Source organism: Anomalospiza imberbis, chromosome 7 (genome assembly GCF_031753505.1).
Source record: "Anomalospiza imberbis isolate Cuckoo-Finch-1a 21T00152 chromosome 7, ASM3175350v1, whole genome shotgun sequence".
Classification (NCBI taxonomy): Eukaryota; Metazoa; Chordata; class Aves; order Passeriformes; family Viduidae; genus Anomalospiza; species Anomalospiza imberbis.
The window spans coordinates 25586598-25605149 of NC_089687.1; the positions used below are offsets into that span (position 1 = coordinate 25586598).

The following is an 18552-nucleotide window of genomic DNA, read 5'->3' on the forward strand; positions in this document are numbered from 1 at the left end:
TCAGTGAAATCACTCAGAGATTGGGTCTAGAGACCAAGAATGACAATCACAAATTCAGCAGACAGCAGAATTGATCTAATACAGGGTACAAATGTGAAATCTGTACTGCTACTCACTTAGGAAACATTCTACTTCACCTTAAAATGTATGTGATGCACCCATTGCCTAATTACAAAGTAACAAAGGCCAGGATTCCTTAATGATATCGCCATCCAAAGGATCATCAAAGGTTGGTAACATTTGAAACAGAAGAAAATCCAGATATTACTATGGATTGTGAATCTTATGTGCAAATAATAAATTAATTAAATTAGGGAGCTAGTGAAATTGTATAGTAAGGGTCTTCCTGGCTTTGATGAGTCCTAATGTATATACAAGAGGCAAATCTGTAAAGATTAGTCTATAATTACACAGGTTCACAATGGAAACTCATTTAACATTTATGTTTCTCTTTTCCGTTATATACATATTGAGGCCCAGAAACCTTTGAGTGCTTAATCTGCTTTCCAGTCATAACTATTTACAAAATAATAATTGCTATAAATTAATATCCTCAGTGAATAGTATGAGATAATAAGGATGGATGATGAAAAAGTGTTCAGTACTGCTGACACTGTGCATCAATTTGCTGTTGTCACTCTCCAGAGCAAAGCCTGCAGTGAAAGGAGCTTGGCACAGCCAGCTGTAGGTTACTTGCCAGTGGGGCAGCTGGAGTTTAATTTATTGACACTTGGTGCATGTCAGGAGTATTGGCTGGTCAGCTGGACAGGAGCAGAGGGTATGAACCACTGCCACCTGCTTGTTTAGGCTGCCATGCCATGAGTCTTGTGGACTGACACAAGTCTTAACTGCCAAATTCACAGATAGCATGGACCCAAAAGTAGCATTGTCTGAAACTGGTGTATTTCAAAAACTCAATTTCTTTCTAGATGAATTAGTTTTTGCTTGAACCTACTTAAAAAAAAAAAATAATAATTGGCGTATGTTATTGAGTTTCTGTTGTAGAAATTTAAAAAAATAGAAAAAAGCATGTGTAGTAGTAATGCTTTTTTTTTTTTTGGTTTTGCAGAGATGAGCAGAACTTGCCTTATCTGTACAGATGTCCTTGTGCAGAGTGTATGGGGGCAGGGTGACTAGTTCTCTGTTTTAGCATCTATCATTTCCACAGTGATCAAATGCTTCTCAAAATTTACAGCTTCATTCAGAGTAATAGGCTACAGATTAGTTCCATGTCAGCCATAAGTCATAATGTTCTTCCCTGCTGCTGTGTTGAGATAATGACAGCACTTTCTGGATCACTGGCAGAGTTCATATCCTGTGTCTTATGGTAGATTTTTCTTTGCCTTGCCTACTTTTATTTTGAACTGGTGGTGATAAAAAGAGCACAGCCCCCCTGTTTTCTTCTGCTGATCCTGGCACTTGACACATCTTCTCAGTTGCATTTTTTTTTCTTCAGCCATAGTCATTCATATATTAGCAAAGTAAAGATCCTGCTTATAACTGTGACTTCAAGAATTTATGTTGAGCCAAACAAAGTCTGATTTGGTACTGACCATAGTTTCACTGCATGCGAAGCTTGGACTTGTGCTTAGAGCACAGTGTTAAAAATAAGCAAAACAAAATCAAAAATGGCGGAAATAAATGCTGTGTTTTCTCTTCACACTGAACTGGAACACTTTCTTTGGAACTCAACAGCAGATTGAAAATTAAAAAATCAATGGCTTCTAAATAAGTCATTGGAAGCATGATTTTTCCTTGCTTTTAACAACCTTCTAGACACGCACATTTTCCCTTGCATTACCACAGTTCTCTAAAGAATTTCTATATAATATTTTGTCAGAGCCCATTTTTAATAGTTTGTTCTTTTAACTATATTAAAAAGGTAATTTTTGTAATGTTAATGTGAAATTGTTTTTTAATGTTGCATTAGAAAGTGTAAATCAGTGTGCTTTATGAAAACGAAAGGAAAGAAGGTGTCTTATTATCTGTCTCCAACACCCTTACTTTCCATAAATCTGTATGCACAGGAGTGATTTAAGCTGTGCAAAAATGTACTGTAAAAACTGCAGCCATGGGAATTGTATGCAAACACATGAAAGTGTGGCTTGTTTTAACCTGAAGCAACATGAAATTGAATCATATGAATATATAGCGTTTTTCTTGGGTATCAATTCAGGCAGGGTACTGTGTAGATTTATATTTGAGGATGTCGGTATAATAACCCATGACCGCTATCCCAAGGTGCTGCTTAATTCCCTCTTCTTTTCCCCATCAAAGGCAAAAACCTCATAAATTCTAACTGATTAAGCTCTGTAGCCTGAAGAAATGGATATGTCCTTTACTTGATTTTAAATATGAGTGAAATATTGTTTGCTGAAACATCATTAGGCATACTTGGAGTCCCTTAACCTTGGGGCATATTTAGTAAAATATCAGGCAGCTTACTTATTTAGGAATAATTAGCAAGTAAACATGCAAGGTATAAGGTATGGAGTATTCTGCAAGGAAGCCAGTATTTAACTAAATGCTAACTTCGTTGTTAGTGAAGGGATGCGTTGAATCACAGTTCATACTTTTAAAATGCCTCAAAATAAAGGGAAACCAATGTCCCATATCCAGAAGGATGTGGAAAATGCAATCAAGATGCTATTAGCTGCTTCATGGTTTGCTCTGAAGCAGATTATTGTTACTCTGAGTGTAATTTCTGTAAACTGAAATAAATATCTCAAAACATAGGCAAATGAGGACCAGACAGAGCTAATGAAAATCGCTCTTTCAAGCAATGTTTGGATTTAGATACAATTAAAAGAATACATTTGGGAGGTCCTTAGTGAGAGTTATGGTATTAGTGGGACAAAAAGTAGTTTGGTATTTTAAAGTCATTGTTTTGTTAACCATGTTGTATGTATGGAATACATTTATTTGTTTGCTTTGACTTGAAGCCAATTTCAGAACTGCATTTAGGAGCTAGTTAGGTTTGTTAGATCATTAATGAGGAAATGGAGAAGACGGATCAGAATTCTAAGAGTCTTTTCAATGTTACTGGCTTATAACAGTAATTTTAAAATTATCTTTGGAAGAGAAAGATTTTTCAAGAACAAAAATGTTATGGGTTCAGGAAAAACTGTATTGCTTATGGCTGCGATTATCTTTGGTATCAAGGGCCAAAAGGGATTTTAACATTATTCTAACTTAAGTCATGAGTAGCTTTCTAGTATTGTCAGATTAGATGTATATTTTCTGAGGCTCTCTGCACAATCAATTTTTACAAATGAATACAATGCCATTTTCGTAGTTTAAATGACTGTCAAATTTCTGTTTGTGAGATCTGTAAGTCAGGAATGAAAGAAAAACGTTTCTTAAATGATAGGGATACTGTGAAGTGAAATGAGACTGAAATTAGGTTTTTTCTGTATGAAAAGAGAGGCTTTTTTAACAAGGCTAATTTTTTACTCAGTTTTACACCAAATCAGTGCAGTTAAGGGGACAGTGAGTTGTGGTATAAAGGCAGAAGTGGGCAAAAGAGAATATCAACTGTTTGGACTGGTTTGTAGAAATCTTCTAGGACTTAAGGAAGTTCATTGTGGAGCAGACTGAGAGCATTGTAGGAGTTGTGATGTTAACACAGCTGAGGGCATGGTAACACACATGCTTGAGGTGGTATTTTTTTAGGCTGCTTTAGTGTAAGTTTAAGTGGATCTGTTAATGCAGTTAGATTATTATGGTGTTAGCGGGAGAAAATAGCAAGTTAATCTATAGCTACTATAAGAAAGAAATTAAAGTTGATAATGAAGTAACTTTTATGACCACTCGTATAAATATGTTGTCTAAACTTTGTCTTAAATCTGTTCCCTAGCAGTGTTTTCAATCAGTGAATGACAGATTACATTAGGAACTTGCAGTTGAAACCTAGGAATTTGGAAGTGTTAATGATATGTGGAAGATGTGCAGCGGAGGAGTTTTAGCCTAGTGTGGTGTCTCTGCAACAAAGGTGAGACAGGATTAGAAAAGACAACAAAAGTGTAGAAGCAGCCATGATGGCCTCAATTAACAGTGTAACCTTCAAGAACGAGCAGTTATGGCACTACAAGAAAGTGAAGAAATTTGTATCATGCTGGCTGAGAAATTGTAAAACAATGTTTTTTTCTGCCAGGATTAAAACTTCCATTTAAAGCTAAATGTGCCCAGTGGATAGCCCCAACTGTACTTCTGGTTCTTCAACAAGCAGTAGTAATAGCAAATGCAAGCTTAAGCATTTTCATTTTCATGTGCTGACATACAAGATATATCCCTTGGGGAATCTTCTCTGAATACAATTGAATTGAAGTATTAAATCAGTTCTAACAAAATTGTTCTGAGAAACCTAATTAGAGAAAACCTTGTACAGAAGAGAAAAAGAATCCAGAATCATGGTTTGGATGTGATTTATTCTTGTCTTTAAATGTGCTGAACAGGGCATCCCAAATGTTGTGTTAAATGCCATTTTGGAAGAGGTTTACCTTTCTTTTTAATTCCTACTTCATAAGTAAATTTTTTTTTTGGCCCTTGTGCAAGCTTTTTGATAATCTCTGTACTTTTTAACACTGAAGTGAGCAGAAATCTATTAAGGACTCCTAAACCTTCAAGAATGAGTAGCTGGTGGATATCTGGGTCACCCCAGAACAAATGCTCGTATGTGGAAGAAAGGTGAGGAGAGGGAATTACTGAACAAAGATATTTAAAGCCAGTGCAAGTTTACCCTTCCTGATACACGTATTTTGTTGCTACTGTAGATTTTAACCTGTGCTCTTTGTATGTAGCACTTCAGGGCAAACCTAGAACAGGAAGCAGCATTTTCTAAGTGGTGGTTGTGAGACAGCAATTGACACCATTTCTCCAAGTGATTTATGCTGCTCCTAGAAGGGGAAACGCTTCACCCAGAATATAAAACCAGCAGGAGAATTATGTCCCTGGCACTATCACTGACTGAAACTAATTGATGATGCACTGTCTTCATTATGATGAAAGGGCTGAGTAAGGATAGAGTTCACCAGGAAAAAACAGTGACCCATTTGAAGCTTTGCTTTCTTATCATATGTTTATACTACAGAAACTGATGGATTCTGAGAAATGTGGAAGCATAATTTATATATATATAGTTTGGGAATACAGCCCTTGTGAATTGATTAGTGTACAATAAGAAATTTATATTTGGCTTCCTATTAACTAACAAAGGTATTTGTTAAGAAACTTGTTTTCTAGGAAATTCTTTTGTGTTTCAGTGTCTTATATTGTTATTCCTCATTAATTGTAATTTTAATCCTTGTTTGCTTCTTTTCTGAGTGCAGAACTGCAGCTGGTCTTCAAAGGTATGTGTCAGTTTGTCCAGCAGAAACACACGTGGCTTTCACATGTTTAGAAGATTTTTTAGTAGCTCTTAGTCAATGTGCAAAACTAATCCTTCACAAAAGAGTCACTGAAGATGAATAGCAGAGCCTTGTATCTTGTGGATGATAGTAACTCTTTGGTTTGGGGAAAAATTATACAATGGTTCAGCAATTGAACTGGGCAGAAGGAGGGAAATTGGTTATGATAATTTGCAGCAGCACTGATTTGTGCTTCTCTAAACCACAGTTTCGACCTAGATTGTTGGCCTGTGTGTAAGCCTGGATTGCTTTGACACAAGCTTTGAGAAGTACAGAAGGTTGTTGTGTACTAAACCATTGGAAGTCATGCAATTCAAATGAAATGGCTACCTTGAGCAGGGCACAGAAATGGCAGTCAAAACATTTATGTGGAAGGACACAAAGGCATGTTGGGTGCTTTTACTGTTGCCAAACAATAATACTTATTTTCTTGGAGCAAACAGCACTCCAGAGTATTACCATAGGAAATGCTAAAAAACTCATGGCGTAAAGAGATGGGGTTTCTTACTCTCTGTATTAGTTGTTGGCATAGGTAAAAAAAAAAAAAAAAGTATCAATTATTTGCTATCAACTGGGCAGATTTCTTTGGTTTAGTAATATTCCATCTTTCATAATCTGTGGTCTTGCTAGGTCCCCAAATGTCCATGTTTTTATTAAGTAGCTGCATAACTGTTTTCTGTGGTGGAAATGTGATTCCTAAATAATAGATGTAACATAAAAAAAGCTGGCGTGATTTCCATGGACAAACGTTAATAACTTCATGAACTAACAAGTCGTTGGGGTTCCAGAGACATTTCAAAATGTGAAGTATTTAATTTGCAAGAAAAGGAGAAGTATCTTCTTGTTTGTGAATCTGTTTGCTCTCTTGAATGAATGCTTCTCAGATTTTTATTTGAATTTTTTCTTTGGCGTCCCAAATTAGGTGTTTTCAATTTTTTTTGCCATGTTATGCATTTAATAATTCTAGCTCAACAATATAGAGTAATTCTAGTGTCTTCATAAAAATATTGACTTGTGCATTCCCAAGTGTGATCTTCTTGAGCTGAAATATTTCAGTTATTTGCAAAGTAATTACTTTCTGATGCTGTAATATAAAAATAATTAGAATTCTTTTTACTTGAGCTTTAAGAGTAGATGGTATTCTTTCCTTGTTTAAAGTCTTTCAGGTAATTTTCTACAAAGACAGGCCAAAACTAGTAGAATCTTAGGAAAGAAATTTCCTTACTTCCTGCCTTTTTTCAAAGGCCAAGAACTAGAGAAAGACTATTTTTGTCATAACTGAATGTTTGTATCAATTTTGAACAACATGCAAAGTGTTTTCAAATGGTATTTTGTGGAACAGCATGTCCCATGTACTTCCTAAATGGAACCTTTAGCTACAAAGTTTTCAACCTTGGCATACAAAGTATTTACCTTCTGTTAGCCTATTTGTGGTTTTGGATTTGTTTGTTTGTTTTTTTTCTTTTGTATTCTCTTTGTTTCCAGGGGAAACAAGGGAAGCAATGGGATTCTTATCTTTTCTGGGCTACTTCTGTTCAGTATAATGAAAGATGGCCAGCCTAAAAGGCCCTGCCTAAGCATAATAACCCATGAAATGAAAACTACCCTGTTGAGGTGCACACGTATTTTGCTCAAACTTTGATATAGAACTTTAATATTTGCATTTCCCTGGTTTTGTGCATGTGTGTGCTTAAACTCATAATGCTAACCTTGTATTTTGGTAAGATTATTTTTCATTTTTTAATCATTTTATTCTTCCGTTTTTCCCTCCAGTATTAAAATCTAATTTTTGTGTGTGAAGCTGGTGTGTAAAGTATGATTAAGTTAAATGGATTTATCCCTTTTAATAATGTAAAACTTAGTTTCAGGCAAACCAAGTCATCAGCATAGCTTTAAAAAATACTGTGAGCCTTGGGTTTTGTCTTTTTTTTAAAGTTCCTATGTACTGTAACATTACCTGCTTTAAGTAATTACCATATATTATACTGGTTGCCACTAGTGACTGCTATAATTAAGGCTGTGAATCAGTTTCCATTATAATCCCTTGTTTTCACACAATCATAACTTGTCAAAACACTAACCTTTAGGACCAAAGTTTTCCACAGTTGTTTTGCTTAGAGAGAAATTTAGGGAGAGGGAGCAGGAAAAGGAGTTTGAATTATCCTTATAGTAAATCCTTGTCCAGTCATTTTGCATTATAGAATCAAACTGCATAGCAAGGAGTTCGATATTTATCATTTCCAGGGACTAAAAAAAGTTGAAAGATCAAGGAGTGCAGAACATCCTTGAGCTTTCGTTGCACTTCTAATTTTGACTAGTCTCATTGCCATTTTGTTTAGCAGAATCTTTACATAATGCTGCAAGAATTAGTCTTCCTTTATTAGCACCTGCATCCCATAAAAACCATACACTATGTCAATATGCTGATAATCAGGTGGCAATTAGGTCACAGAAGTAGAGAGGAGATACAGTGGTCATTTGTGGATTCATGACTCCAGTCGTGAATCCCAGTCCTGAATTTGATGTTGATTTTTGAGGGGAAAAGCTTCCCTAAATGTGAAGTGGGGAGGCAATATAAGAAAATATTTACTGTGATTATTTTCCCAGTAGTAACTCCTAAATGTTAGTAACTACTGTAGTGCTTTCTCCTATGTAGAAAACAGCAGGTTCTGGTATTATGGCAGATAACCCTCTATGTAAACTTTTTATAGTGACTGTTGTACAGAGCTTGTGTAAGTCTGCATTTATGGAATTTTTGGTATGACTTGACAATTTATTTTATCATATAAAGAGATTATGTTTTAAGGTGAGTTATAAGGGAGTGCTTGGGCAGGCAGAGTTGAAGGATAAGCTTTCAACCCTAACATTCATTTCCTGTTCTTGTTTTATCATCCCTAACATTACATTTACTGCTGTTTCTTTGCAAAGAATTCATTTTAAGAAATAGTGATTGGTTCTTCCACTCAGCCCTCCAGGAGAGTATTTTAATTAGTTTCTTGAGATATATGACAATAAACTGAAGTTACTGAACAGAACTTCCAATTCCTGTTACATTCAGAATGTGCTCCTCCACTACTGTCTGCAAACTGTTGCTACGACAAGCATCTTTCTTTATAAGATGTTGTGAAATACTACAAAGTTACAAGTTATAGACAAAATAAAATATATGAAAAATGCATAAGCCTTTAAAAAGATCAGGGTTTGGGAGACCTTATTATCTGCAGAGATCCCATGAGTCAGTGAGATGTATTGCAGATGGGAAGGTTTCCACATCTGGATTCTTTTTACAATTGAGGTCTTTGATCTGAAAATGTTACAACTCTCCTATGCCCTGTGATTTGTCTGGCAAGATGAGTTATTTACAAGTGCAATTGCTCTTCTGACAACTCAGTTTTGAGTGTGTAAGTTCTGAGGTCCTGATCTGTAATCCACAAGGACTGCTGGTAGTTCTTTTATTGGTTTCAGAGGGCTTTGATTCAGCTATTTGGACTTTGAAGCACCCCATGTGGATTAGGTAAATAAAGGCTTTATTTTCAGATTATTATAATTTAAAGATTCAGGATACTGTGTCTGAAATAATTTGACAGTGTTTCAAAGGCTTGTAAATTTAAATAAGTTTCTGATCTTTGTGTCTTTTCTTTTATTTCTCCAGTGGCAGATGAAAGCAAAGTTGGTTTGTTGGCCGGACACAAATCAGGTAAGCTGTCCTCCTATTTTGGAGAAAAAGTCAGCAACTTGAAAGTAGTATGGGCAGAAAATGAAATCAGCTTCCAGAAGCTGTGGTGACAAAGACACTTGCAAATTGAGGCATTACTTTGTAAGCACTGACTCCAAGTTGAGCAATGATGAATTAGAGGTTGCTCTTAGCCAGGCAGCGTATGTAGGCAAGCCACTCTCAGGAAGAGCTGTAACTTAATTTTTCAGTACAGGTGTTGTAAATTGAAGAAAATGCATTTTCAAATAAGTAGAAGTGCACTCTTATGGAGTGTAGAGACTTAAACAATACACACTTTGAGAAATACAAGTATTTCTTTGCTTTTTCTTCTTGCTCAGAGTTACACTTCCATTACCAGGAATACTGAAGAAAAAGCTAAAAAAATTTACAGAGTAAAAAGAAAAGGTGTTACAGCTTTTCCTTTTGTTGTGCTTGTGCAGGAGAAATAATTTGTTTTTTATTTTCAGGCGATAATAATAAAAAACATTAATCCATAGTGCTGCAATTCCTCTACCTGCTTAGTAAATAAGTTCTACCAACCGTACCATGGCATTGTACAACTTGCAGCTGTTGTATTAAAAAAACTTCCAAGGCAATGTCATGTAAGATTGTAATTTTTCATGAGCTGTGGGTAAGCTGACATGAGAAAACTTAAACTTCCTAGAAAACTTCAGTTATTTAGCAGTGTCTTCTGATGTTAGAAAATCCTGAAGTTTGACTGCCCCTTCGTAGCACATTGTACATTGCCCTTTCACACTCCATGGATAGGTCTAAGCAGCTGAATTCATGCAGAAGAAGGTCAGCTATGAGATTCCTGATTGTTTATGGTATTCTTTTTCTGTTTAGCTGGGTGACCTTCTTTAGTTCTCTGGCGTGGATTTTCCTTATCTGAAGACATTTTCCTGAACTTAGTAGACAAATTCTTTTTAAATTTTTTGGCATCTTTCCTAAGCTTGTGAAGTTCTTGGATTCTCTTTCTGAATCAGAGAATAGTTCATATGTCTTGTAATATCATCACTCCTGGGAAGAAAAAAATTCTTTCAACTTTCTCTTTTGGGAATGTGAAAGCTTCAAAGAAATGATCTTGTCAACTTGAAGAAGCTGAGGGTGTTGCCCTTGGGCTTTTCCCTGTTCAGAAAAATTACTACAAACATTGCAACATCATGCCGTTTACCAAAGATCAATGGAATTCACTGCTATCAAAGAATATTGAGGGGTAAGATTGTAACTCTTTGGTAGTCAATTGTTTTAGATACATTAAGCTTTATAATATAATTTTTAGTAGCATTTGATCTTTCTTCTGCACACTTCTGCAGATTCTTGGAAACTGACTTTAAAAATTTTCTGTTTGAAGTCAACTACAAATTTTCTATGAAATGTGGACCTACGTTTATTGAACTTTGACTTGTTTGCTTTACTTACTCCTCACAGGTCTCTTACATATACCTAAGATCTTTTTTCATAAACTAAAATCAACAGCCAACGGATCAGCCAAGGAATAGATACAAAGAATCCTCAAGTTGTTTTTTTTTTTCCCCTGTAAGAATAAAATAATTTATCTAACTTCTGAGACAGTTGGTGTATAAATTATTTTTATTGGTCCTATCGTCTTTAAATACTGTTCAAATACCACTGAAAAACATTTCTCCAGCTCTCTATGTTCCATTTCCTAACACTTCATAAAGAGACATCAAGCTGCAATTTTGGTTTCCACATTTTTCCATTCAAATATTTAATTTAGAGGTCTGTTCAGGAACATGGTGTTCTTCTTCTCTGGTCTCTTTTTACTCTGTACTTTCTGGAATTATATGTCATATGTGCATTTGTCTGGCATTCAGTCCCACCGCAGAACTTCTGTTTTCACTTCATTCATTGTGCTGCCTTCCTGTAGGTACCTTAAGAATGTTAAAGAGAGATTTTGCAGCTTCTTGTGCTGCAAGCAAACCACAGCTGTTTTCTCATTACAGAATGAAGAGTTTCCATCCTATTCTAGACTTCAGGAAACTAAATGTATTTCTCTACAGAATTAATTATCACCTACTAACAATCAATGTAATTATCCTATCTCTCCTGCAACATGACTTGCTCTGTAAAATACACAGCTGAGTAATTCTCTCTAGGGAAATATCCTTTCTATTTCTTCTGGGGCAGTGGCTCTTCAAGCATTTAGTCTCAGCTTTTGGAACAGCTACTTTACCCCTCACATACTGTATGTTACTGAGGAGGAACAGCAAGAGTTAGAGGTGTGCATTGATTTCAAAAAGTGTTACCACAATTCTCGGTAAGACTGAGGCACTAGAAGGATCTGGAGCTCTAGCCCCATCTGTTGTTTTGTATATTGCACCCACAAGCAGTAATTCCTTTCCCCCCCACCCTACTTAAAGAGTAGATTTGGTTTTTAGAAGTATGTCTGGACATATCCTGAGCTTGTAAGCATGTTCTGTGGAAAGGTGGCTGGAGCTTTGTTCCAGATACATATGTGACCCTTAGAGAAATCTACCTGTGAGTGCTGGTTCTCATACCTGGCCTGTATTTCATCCTGCTGGATGGAAGACCCCCTGCCATGCTTACAGATGTTCTTAGTATTGAAAATACTAAGAATACTATTGAAAATGTTTTCCACAATGCCATCAGCAAACACACTGGAGTGCTGTACTGATGCAGCCTCCTGGTCCTTTTCTGGAAAAAAAAAAAAAACAACCAGATTTCAGAGTGCATGAGTGTGTGCGTCTGTGTGTGTGTAAGGCAACTTCTCTGAATCCTCTAAGAATTTGTCCTCTGTAACCTTCCTGCCTTCCTGTGTGCTTGGCAATGGTATGCCAACACCAATGATGAGAATGAGAAGCAGACAAGTGGCGCCTCTGTTATAAAGCAGAGAAGATCCTTGAAAATTCACAAAGATGAAAAATCAGCAGCTTCAGCTTAGTTTTTCATAAACTCCTAGCTTTTTGTAAAAGCAGTTCTAGGACAGTTAAGAGAATATCCTTTATAAAGAAGGCAAGACCTGCATATCAAATATAACCTGATTTATATCAAATAATGAAATTAAGTACTGATTTTTTTGCAGCTATTTTAATTTTTTTTCTAAAATTCTTTTTTGTTTTCTGATTTACTGCTTAGAACACTTTTTAGTATGTATTGACTGTCTGCTGAGGTCTCTGCTGACACAGCGCTTTCAGATGATGCAGTGCTGGAGAAAAGCTGATGAGTCTTTCTTTATGAGCTCTGACATATTAATTAGCAAAATGGTCAAAAAAGCTTTCCTATTTTTATTTTAATGTCACTAGACCATGCTTTTGGCTGGGATTGTGTTTCACGACAGTCTTGAGTAAGATCCTATTTTCTTGCTGGCTGCTATGTGAGGAACATGTGACTGGGCTATGGCTTAGTACCAGCAAGACTGAGTGATCGGGGGTAGTTCTGTTACCAGGCTGAATATGAATTAATGCTGTGTGGTTAAACCACAACATATGGCAAGAGACAGGGTTAGGACTTGAGTAGGAAAAGGCCCATTGGGATAGTTGAAAGGATGCTTCTGGTCAAGCTCTGCCCCTTACTGTTAATTTTGCTGCCAGTGCAGTTCCCACATGGCTGTTCAGCCTGTAGATAAGGTGGGTGTTCTGGGAAAGAAGGCCTGGAGAGGCAGCTATGCAGCTAAATCCTGCAAGGGCCGCCTGTCCTGGGGCCTGAGTGTCGTCACAGCTGTACTGCCTGATGTGTGGGTGACTGAGTTGTGGTTAAACTGCACTTCAGATGGAAAGTGGAGATAATTTGGAATAATTTAGGTTAAAGGTCTTGGTGTCTTTCTGCATCCTTTAATGCCAAGATGTATTCTGCATTAAGGACATTTTACTGAGGTTTTGTTAAAGCTAAGTGTGAGCTATCGGAACACCAGGAAAATCCTGTGGTTTATGGATAGTTTTGTAGCACAAGAGGCTTCCTTTTAACCAGGGAATCTGGTGGGGGATAATAGTGGATTTAGGAAAGACTACAGAAAGCTTAGTACATGCTGCTAGGCTTGTTTGAGGCTGGTGCTATTATATTAAGTTTCATTTGTAGGTAACACAATTATGTTGAAGAAGTGGATAGGGAAGTGCTGTTCTCCTCTCCTTATGCCAGACTTTATAATTTTATTAAATAAGCCTTCTTGCTGTTGTAGATGTCATTAAAGCTCAGCTTTTCAAGGGGAGCATTGGGTTTAGTACTGAGTTCATAAGGATTTATATAGTAACTTGGTCCACAGGAGAAAAGACTCATGTAAATGACTGAGCTGCCTGACATATGCAGTGAAGTGCCTGTCCAAACAAGGGCCTTGATGCTAACTGAAAGCATGTATCATATGGAACCTGACCCTTCCATTTGCATTTCTGAGAGGAGAAAATGTTGATCTAAGTTAATTTTATTTCTCTTTAAGAATAAGAATGTAATACTTGTCTGCTTCAATTATTCTTGCAAGTGTGAAGAGGACTCGTCTCCTTCACAGTCTGCAGTATACCTCAGCAATACCAGTGTAGCCTGACCTGTGTGTCTTGGCTTGGATACTGGATATAAGCAAACTGTGGTGTCACTGGAAGCTGTGCAATGTGATTTTTCCCTTCATTCAGCCCATGTGATGCTTGGTGCCATTTCAGTGTGACTGGCACAAAAACAAACACAAGTAGCTCTCTATGATGCTTCAGTTCACTCTATTACCAACAACTCATGCCTCTAAGCTTTGAATCATTAAGCTGTGGGTTATGTTTGATGTTTTATTGTGGGGAATATTTTTTGCAAGATTTTTCACTCTTTCCCTGTTACGTTCAGTTGGACATCTCTCATGAATGATTATATTCTTGTGGTAGTGTTGTTGTTTGTGCATTATCATTGTCATCATCATCAACTTTGATTATGATTCTCCAAGCCAAGTGTTGCTTTGAACTTACAGTTCCAAATAAATTCTCATCTGAGAATATGTATCAGTTCATGCAGCAGCTGAGAAGCAAAAAATCAAGTTCCTTTTTTCCTGCAGGTCACTTGTGGAGTGAATGTTTTCTCCTTTATTTATGTCTGGCAAAGTACAAAGTCAAGGGTATTACACTGAATGTATTATATTGTTGGGGTTTAAAACAATTCCCAGTCCAAAAGTTAAAACGCTCAGCTTTCGTTGAATCCCTTGCTGCTGTGGTTTTTTCTTTTCTTCAAGCACAACTTGTTTAGTGAACCTAGGAGGATACATTAACTTACTTAATGCAAATATGGCTTTGCTACCCTTTCAAAATGGACTTAATTTTTTAACATGTATAATAGTGTTATATGTTGTTGTAGCTATTGTCATTGGTTAGAGCTGGGAGGGAATGGAGAGCCTTGATTAATGTTGCCAGTTGCACAAAAATTGTATATATTTGTGCGTGAGAAGTTTACTTTGAGACTGACTCAGGAAAAGAAAGGCTGGACATTTAACAATTCTGTGATTCAAACCATTATTCTAAATGAACAGAACTTACTGTATTGTTGAATTTTAGTGAAAAGCAGTCTGTAAGTCAAAATCTCTTCTGAATGTCAGGCTGGGGATCCTTACAGTCCCCCATGCCTGCCTGGTCTATGTGGCTGATAAACAGCTCTCAGATAACATAGTTAGATGGTTCTCCTTTGTGGAAGGAAACAAGCACTCATTTTTACTCTTGCAAAGAATAATTTTATGCTCCCAGTAACTCACCAGCTGTAACTATTTCTTTGACAGGTTTTTTCCTTTTTTTTTTTCTTTTTTTTTAAAGACATTATTAGCTGTGTGATGATGATTTGCTGTGCCCCCTTTTTTGTTAGGTCTTGAGAAAGTCATCTGTAGATAAAAATGCCTCACTTGAGGATGATGTTTGATGTTATGATGTTGATCTAAAAGCTTGCTGCTGCTGAATAAAGCAGTCTTGGGCACCATGCCTCCTATCTGCAGCTGCCCAGGTTCCATTATTCCATTCTTTATTCCATTCCCACAGCTTAGCTGGTGAGATGGCTAAGAAAACTAAACCAGCCAAAAATTAAAACAAGAAGGACAAAAATGAATAGTGCTGAGATTTATCTCCTTGAACTACCCATTTGAGAGACAAGCTTACATGCCAGTAGAAGGGAAGTTCAGCAAGTGGATGGATGTGAGAACTGTGAGGCAGCTGTCCACTAAATCACTGTATCTACCATGTCAAACGATATCCTTATTAAATTCAAATGACAGACTTGCACTGATTTTTTTTTTAATTTTTTTTAACACTGTTTTACTTGCCATGAATAAAACCATTTTTTCAGTGGCAGGACCAGGGAATAAAAAGTGGCAGTAAACTGAACAAGAGCATCCCTGCTGTCTCATCCGTAGAATGTAAGAATCTTTTCTAAATTCACTTGTTCACTTTGATTTTATGAATGCTTTGTGTTCAGTGACTCTTAGTGTGCTTTGTATTAAGATATGACAGAGCAGTGCCCGTTGATCTTTCTTTGAATTACAGTTATTAAAGTGAATAGATCTGATCTGTTGAGAACAATAACAAGCTTGCAGGAGAAACCTGTTTTCCCTCCATGTTCTTGTGTGGGATTTAGGATCTAGAGCAAAATTGAATTTAGATGAACAGCAGTGCAGATGCAAATTCAAGGGTCTCTAATTGAGTTTTTACAAAATAGCATGTTGACTGAATATTTTCCTGTTATCCCACAATAGCCTTGTATTTATAAAGGCCAAGCCATGTGTTTCTGCCCCCCTTCTCTCTATACCAGCATTATTATTCCTATAATTCCATGATGAGCTGTTGTGGGAAGTTAACCTAGCAGAAAAATAATTCTACAAAAAAGAATGGTATTCTTCTGGTTTAGTGAAGGGAGCAAGAAAAAAGAAGTTCAAGAGAAGAGAAGAATTATTTTGTAACTGACATTTTTTGATCCTGGGATCAGCCTAAGCTGAAGAAGTTGACTGGGGTGGAGGGGGCAGGCAGACACATCTGAGGGAGAAAGTGCGGATGAAAGAAGATTTGCGGATCTTCAGAGATATCTTTGTGCTGAAGGAAAGAAAGTGGGGGAGCAAGTTTGAGTCTCTTTTATTGTCCTGAGGACTAAACTGAAAGTGAGTTTTTGAGAGGTTTGCTTAATGGCCAGTGAAAGTTGTTATTGTGTATTTTTGACTGTGTGATGTTACTTGCTCTTAATGTACTATGACTGTCTCTTAGTTTTGTTTGGGCTGCTGTGCTCTGGGTCTGGTCCTGTCCTAAGGAGTGAGAGAAGATTGTGCAGTCCTTGAAAGCAGCTGGGTCTGACAAGCAGGGAGAAGCTTTCGTAAGGGCCAGATGGAGTGAACAGACAGCTCGGACAGAAAGAACAGTTTTCCTTAAGAACCACAGGGACTAGGTTCCCTACCCTAGGTGGGGTTTCTTTCAGTCCAGCTGATCACAGAAAGCTGCTGAACCAGAGAACAAATGATACTGTAAAAGCCTAAGTTAAGCAGAAGCATTTATTTCACTCTGTCTCACCCAGAAAATGATAATTTTCTGTACTATGAAAGGGTAGTAAACCAACCCCTGGCTTCAACAGCAAAGCCCTTTTCATGTTCTCACTTTAGGAGCAAAAGTGCATGTACATCTACCGAGAAAGTGTTACACAACTTGGACTTCTCTGTGAAGGAAGCTTATGCCCTGAAAGGGGACCAAAGTAAGATATTTCTGTTTGACAGGCATGAAATAAAACTTAAACGTTCCTGCAGGTAGGAACTTTAGAGAGTACTCCTGTGAATGCATAGCTAGGGAACTGCCTGCTAAAGCTGTGACATGAGTTTGTTAGAGCAAGATGCCAAAGAGGGATTCTGTGTATGAGGAATGCCTTATTTTTAAATGTGGGTAAACTTCAAGTGTATAACAGAAAGGACAGCCTTTTCCCAGAGGAGCAGGCCTGATCTGGCAGATATCCAAACTACAGTGTTCTAAAATAAACAATAGTGGTGAAAGATTTGCTTCTTTTTGATCACATCTCAGTAATATGGGAATTATGTACTACTCAGTATGAATCATTGGCATCCAGGGGTTGCAAACCTACAGCCTTTTTTCCTTGGGGAATATTCTTTCCTCTAGGAGCAGAGAAAAGGATAGGAACATTATTTAGTGTGACTTCGGAAATTTCAAGCTCAGCAGTTCGCCAATGTTACAACTCTATTTTGATACAGAAGTCGGAAAAGTGATTAGGAAGAAAGATTGGACACCCAGGTATTTTTTCCAGCCATGCATTAATATTAATTCTACATTTTTACTTTTGTTTTCTCCTCTTTAATTTCCTGAAGTGATTCTGGGCATATTGTTGCATTAACTGAGGCTTGGAGGTGGGTTCTGATGTTCACATTCCATAGTTGTCACTTCTCCCCTAGGTCAGTATTGCTGAATATTGCTCTGTGCAGAATTCAGTAGAGCAGGTCGAGAGAACATTAATACCCCCAGAATGTGTAAGCAGTATAAAATGAAATAAAGTGTACACTTTTAATAGTTGTGATGAATCCATCCACTGAACATAAGGCCTGCTGGTGTTTGAAGTAAGTGGTCATGTGTCTGTGGTAAATCCATTGTGTGCCAGCCTGCAGTGGGCTGGAGAAGTAATGTGCCTGCAGAGCTCTGTCTGTTGTGCACTGAAATTCCCTCTCTAGGAAAGAGCGTGGTGCTGGCAGGAGTTACCAGCTGTGGGCTGTTTGGGGCATGCATTCTCTTCCTGAGACCTGGCAGCATTTTCCACTGTGACTGTCTGTGCTGAGCCTGCCACATTTCTTGTCTTTGCTGAAAGTTTCTGCTCCGAGTTGGAGCTTCCTGCTGCCTTGTGTTCCAGGTTGTTTCTGACTCATACGAGCGTAGGAGACCTTGTAAATATGGTGGATGTGTCTAGAGGAGGAGTGTAGAAATAAAACTATCTCTGAAAGAAAAAGCAGTGTAACTGTGTTAGTGGAGAATTTCACCCAGGGTCATAGATACTGCAGTTCTCCAGATGTGGTCATTAGGACAGGAGGACATCTTGCTATCTCAGGATCCTGGAATATCACATGCAGAAAGAATTGTTACTAAATTTTAAGTACTGGAGATGGCAAAAAACCAAGAAAACTGGCATTAGGTCTGAGCAAAGGTTAAGCAACAGTATATTTGAAATTTGAAGAATGTAAATAAATCAGTGCTTTTTATTAAAACTGTGAAGATTCAAAGGAAGGCACAGCAGCCAGCAAAGCAAGTTTAATGTTTAAAATCCTAGGGGCCTCTTGATGTATGTTGATCTTGAAAGTAGAGAGCTTCTCTGGTGATGGTGCCTGAACAGATGGCTCATGAAAGTGCCTACATGACTGATAGTAAGCTGGTTTCCATCATAGAACTCCTTCCATGGCCCTAAGAAGAAAGCTGAGAACAAGTAAATCCATCATGTCTCCTGCCTTTTTAGGGCTCTGTAAGGCTCTTC

At 37.3% G+C, this 18552-nt stretch overlaps 1 protein-coding gene across 6 annotated transcripts in view; it reads left to right on the plus strand.

The window, feature by feature from the left end:
• Nucleotides 1-18552, plus strand: part of PARD3B (par-3 family cell polarity regulator beta) — a 533875-nt gene that overhangs the window by 359294 nt on the left and 156029 nt on the right. For 4 of the 6 annotated variants that reach the window (XM_068196079.1, XM_068196075.1, XM_068196080.1 and 1 more), the window contains 2 exons: nt 5328-5348; nt 9058-9102. The exons of 1 other annotated variant lie outside the window; for it this stretch is intronic. In XM_068196079.1, the coding sequence (XP_068052180.1) occupies nt 5328-5348; nt 9058-9102 (66 nt within the window). The remainder of the gene's footprint in view (nt 1-5327; nt 5349-9057; nt 9103-18552) is intronic. One more of the 6 variants, XM_068196076.1, reaches the window with a different exon arrangement.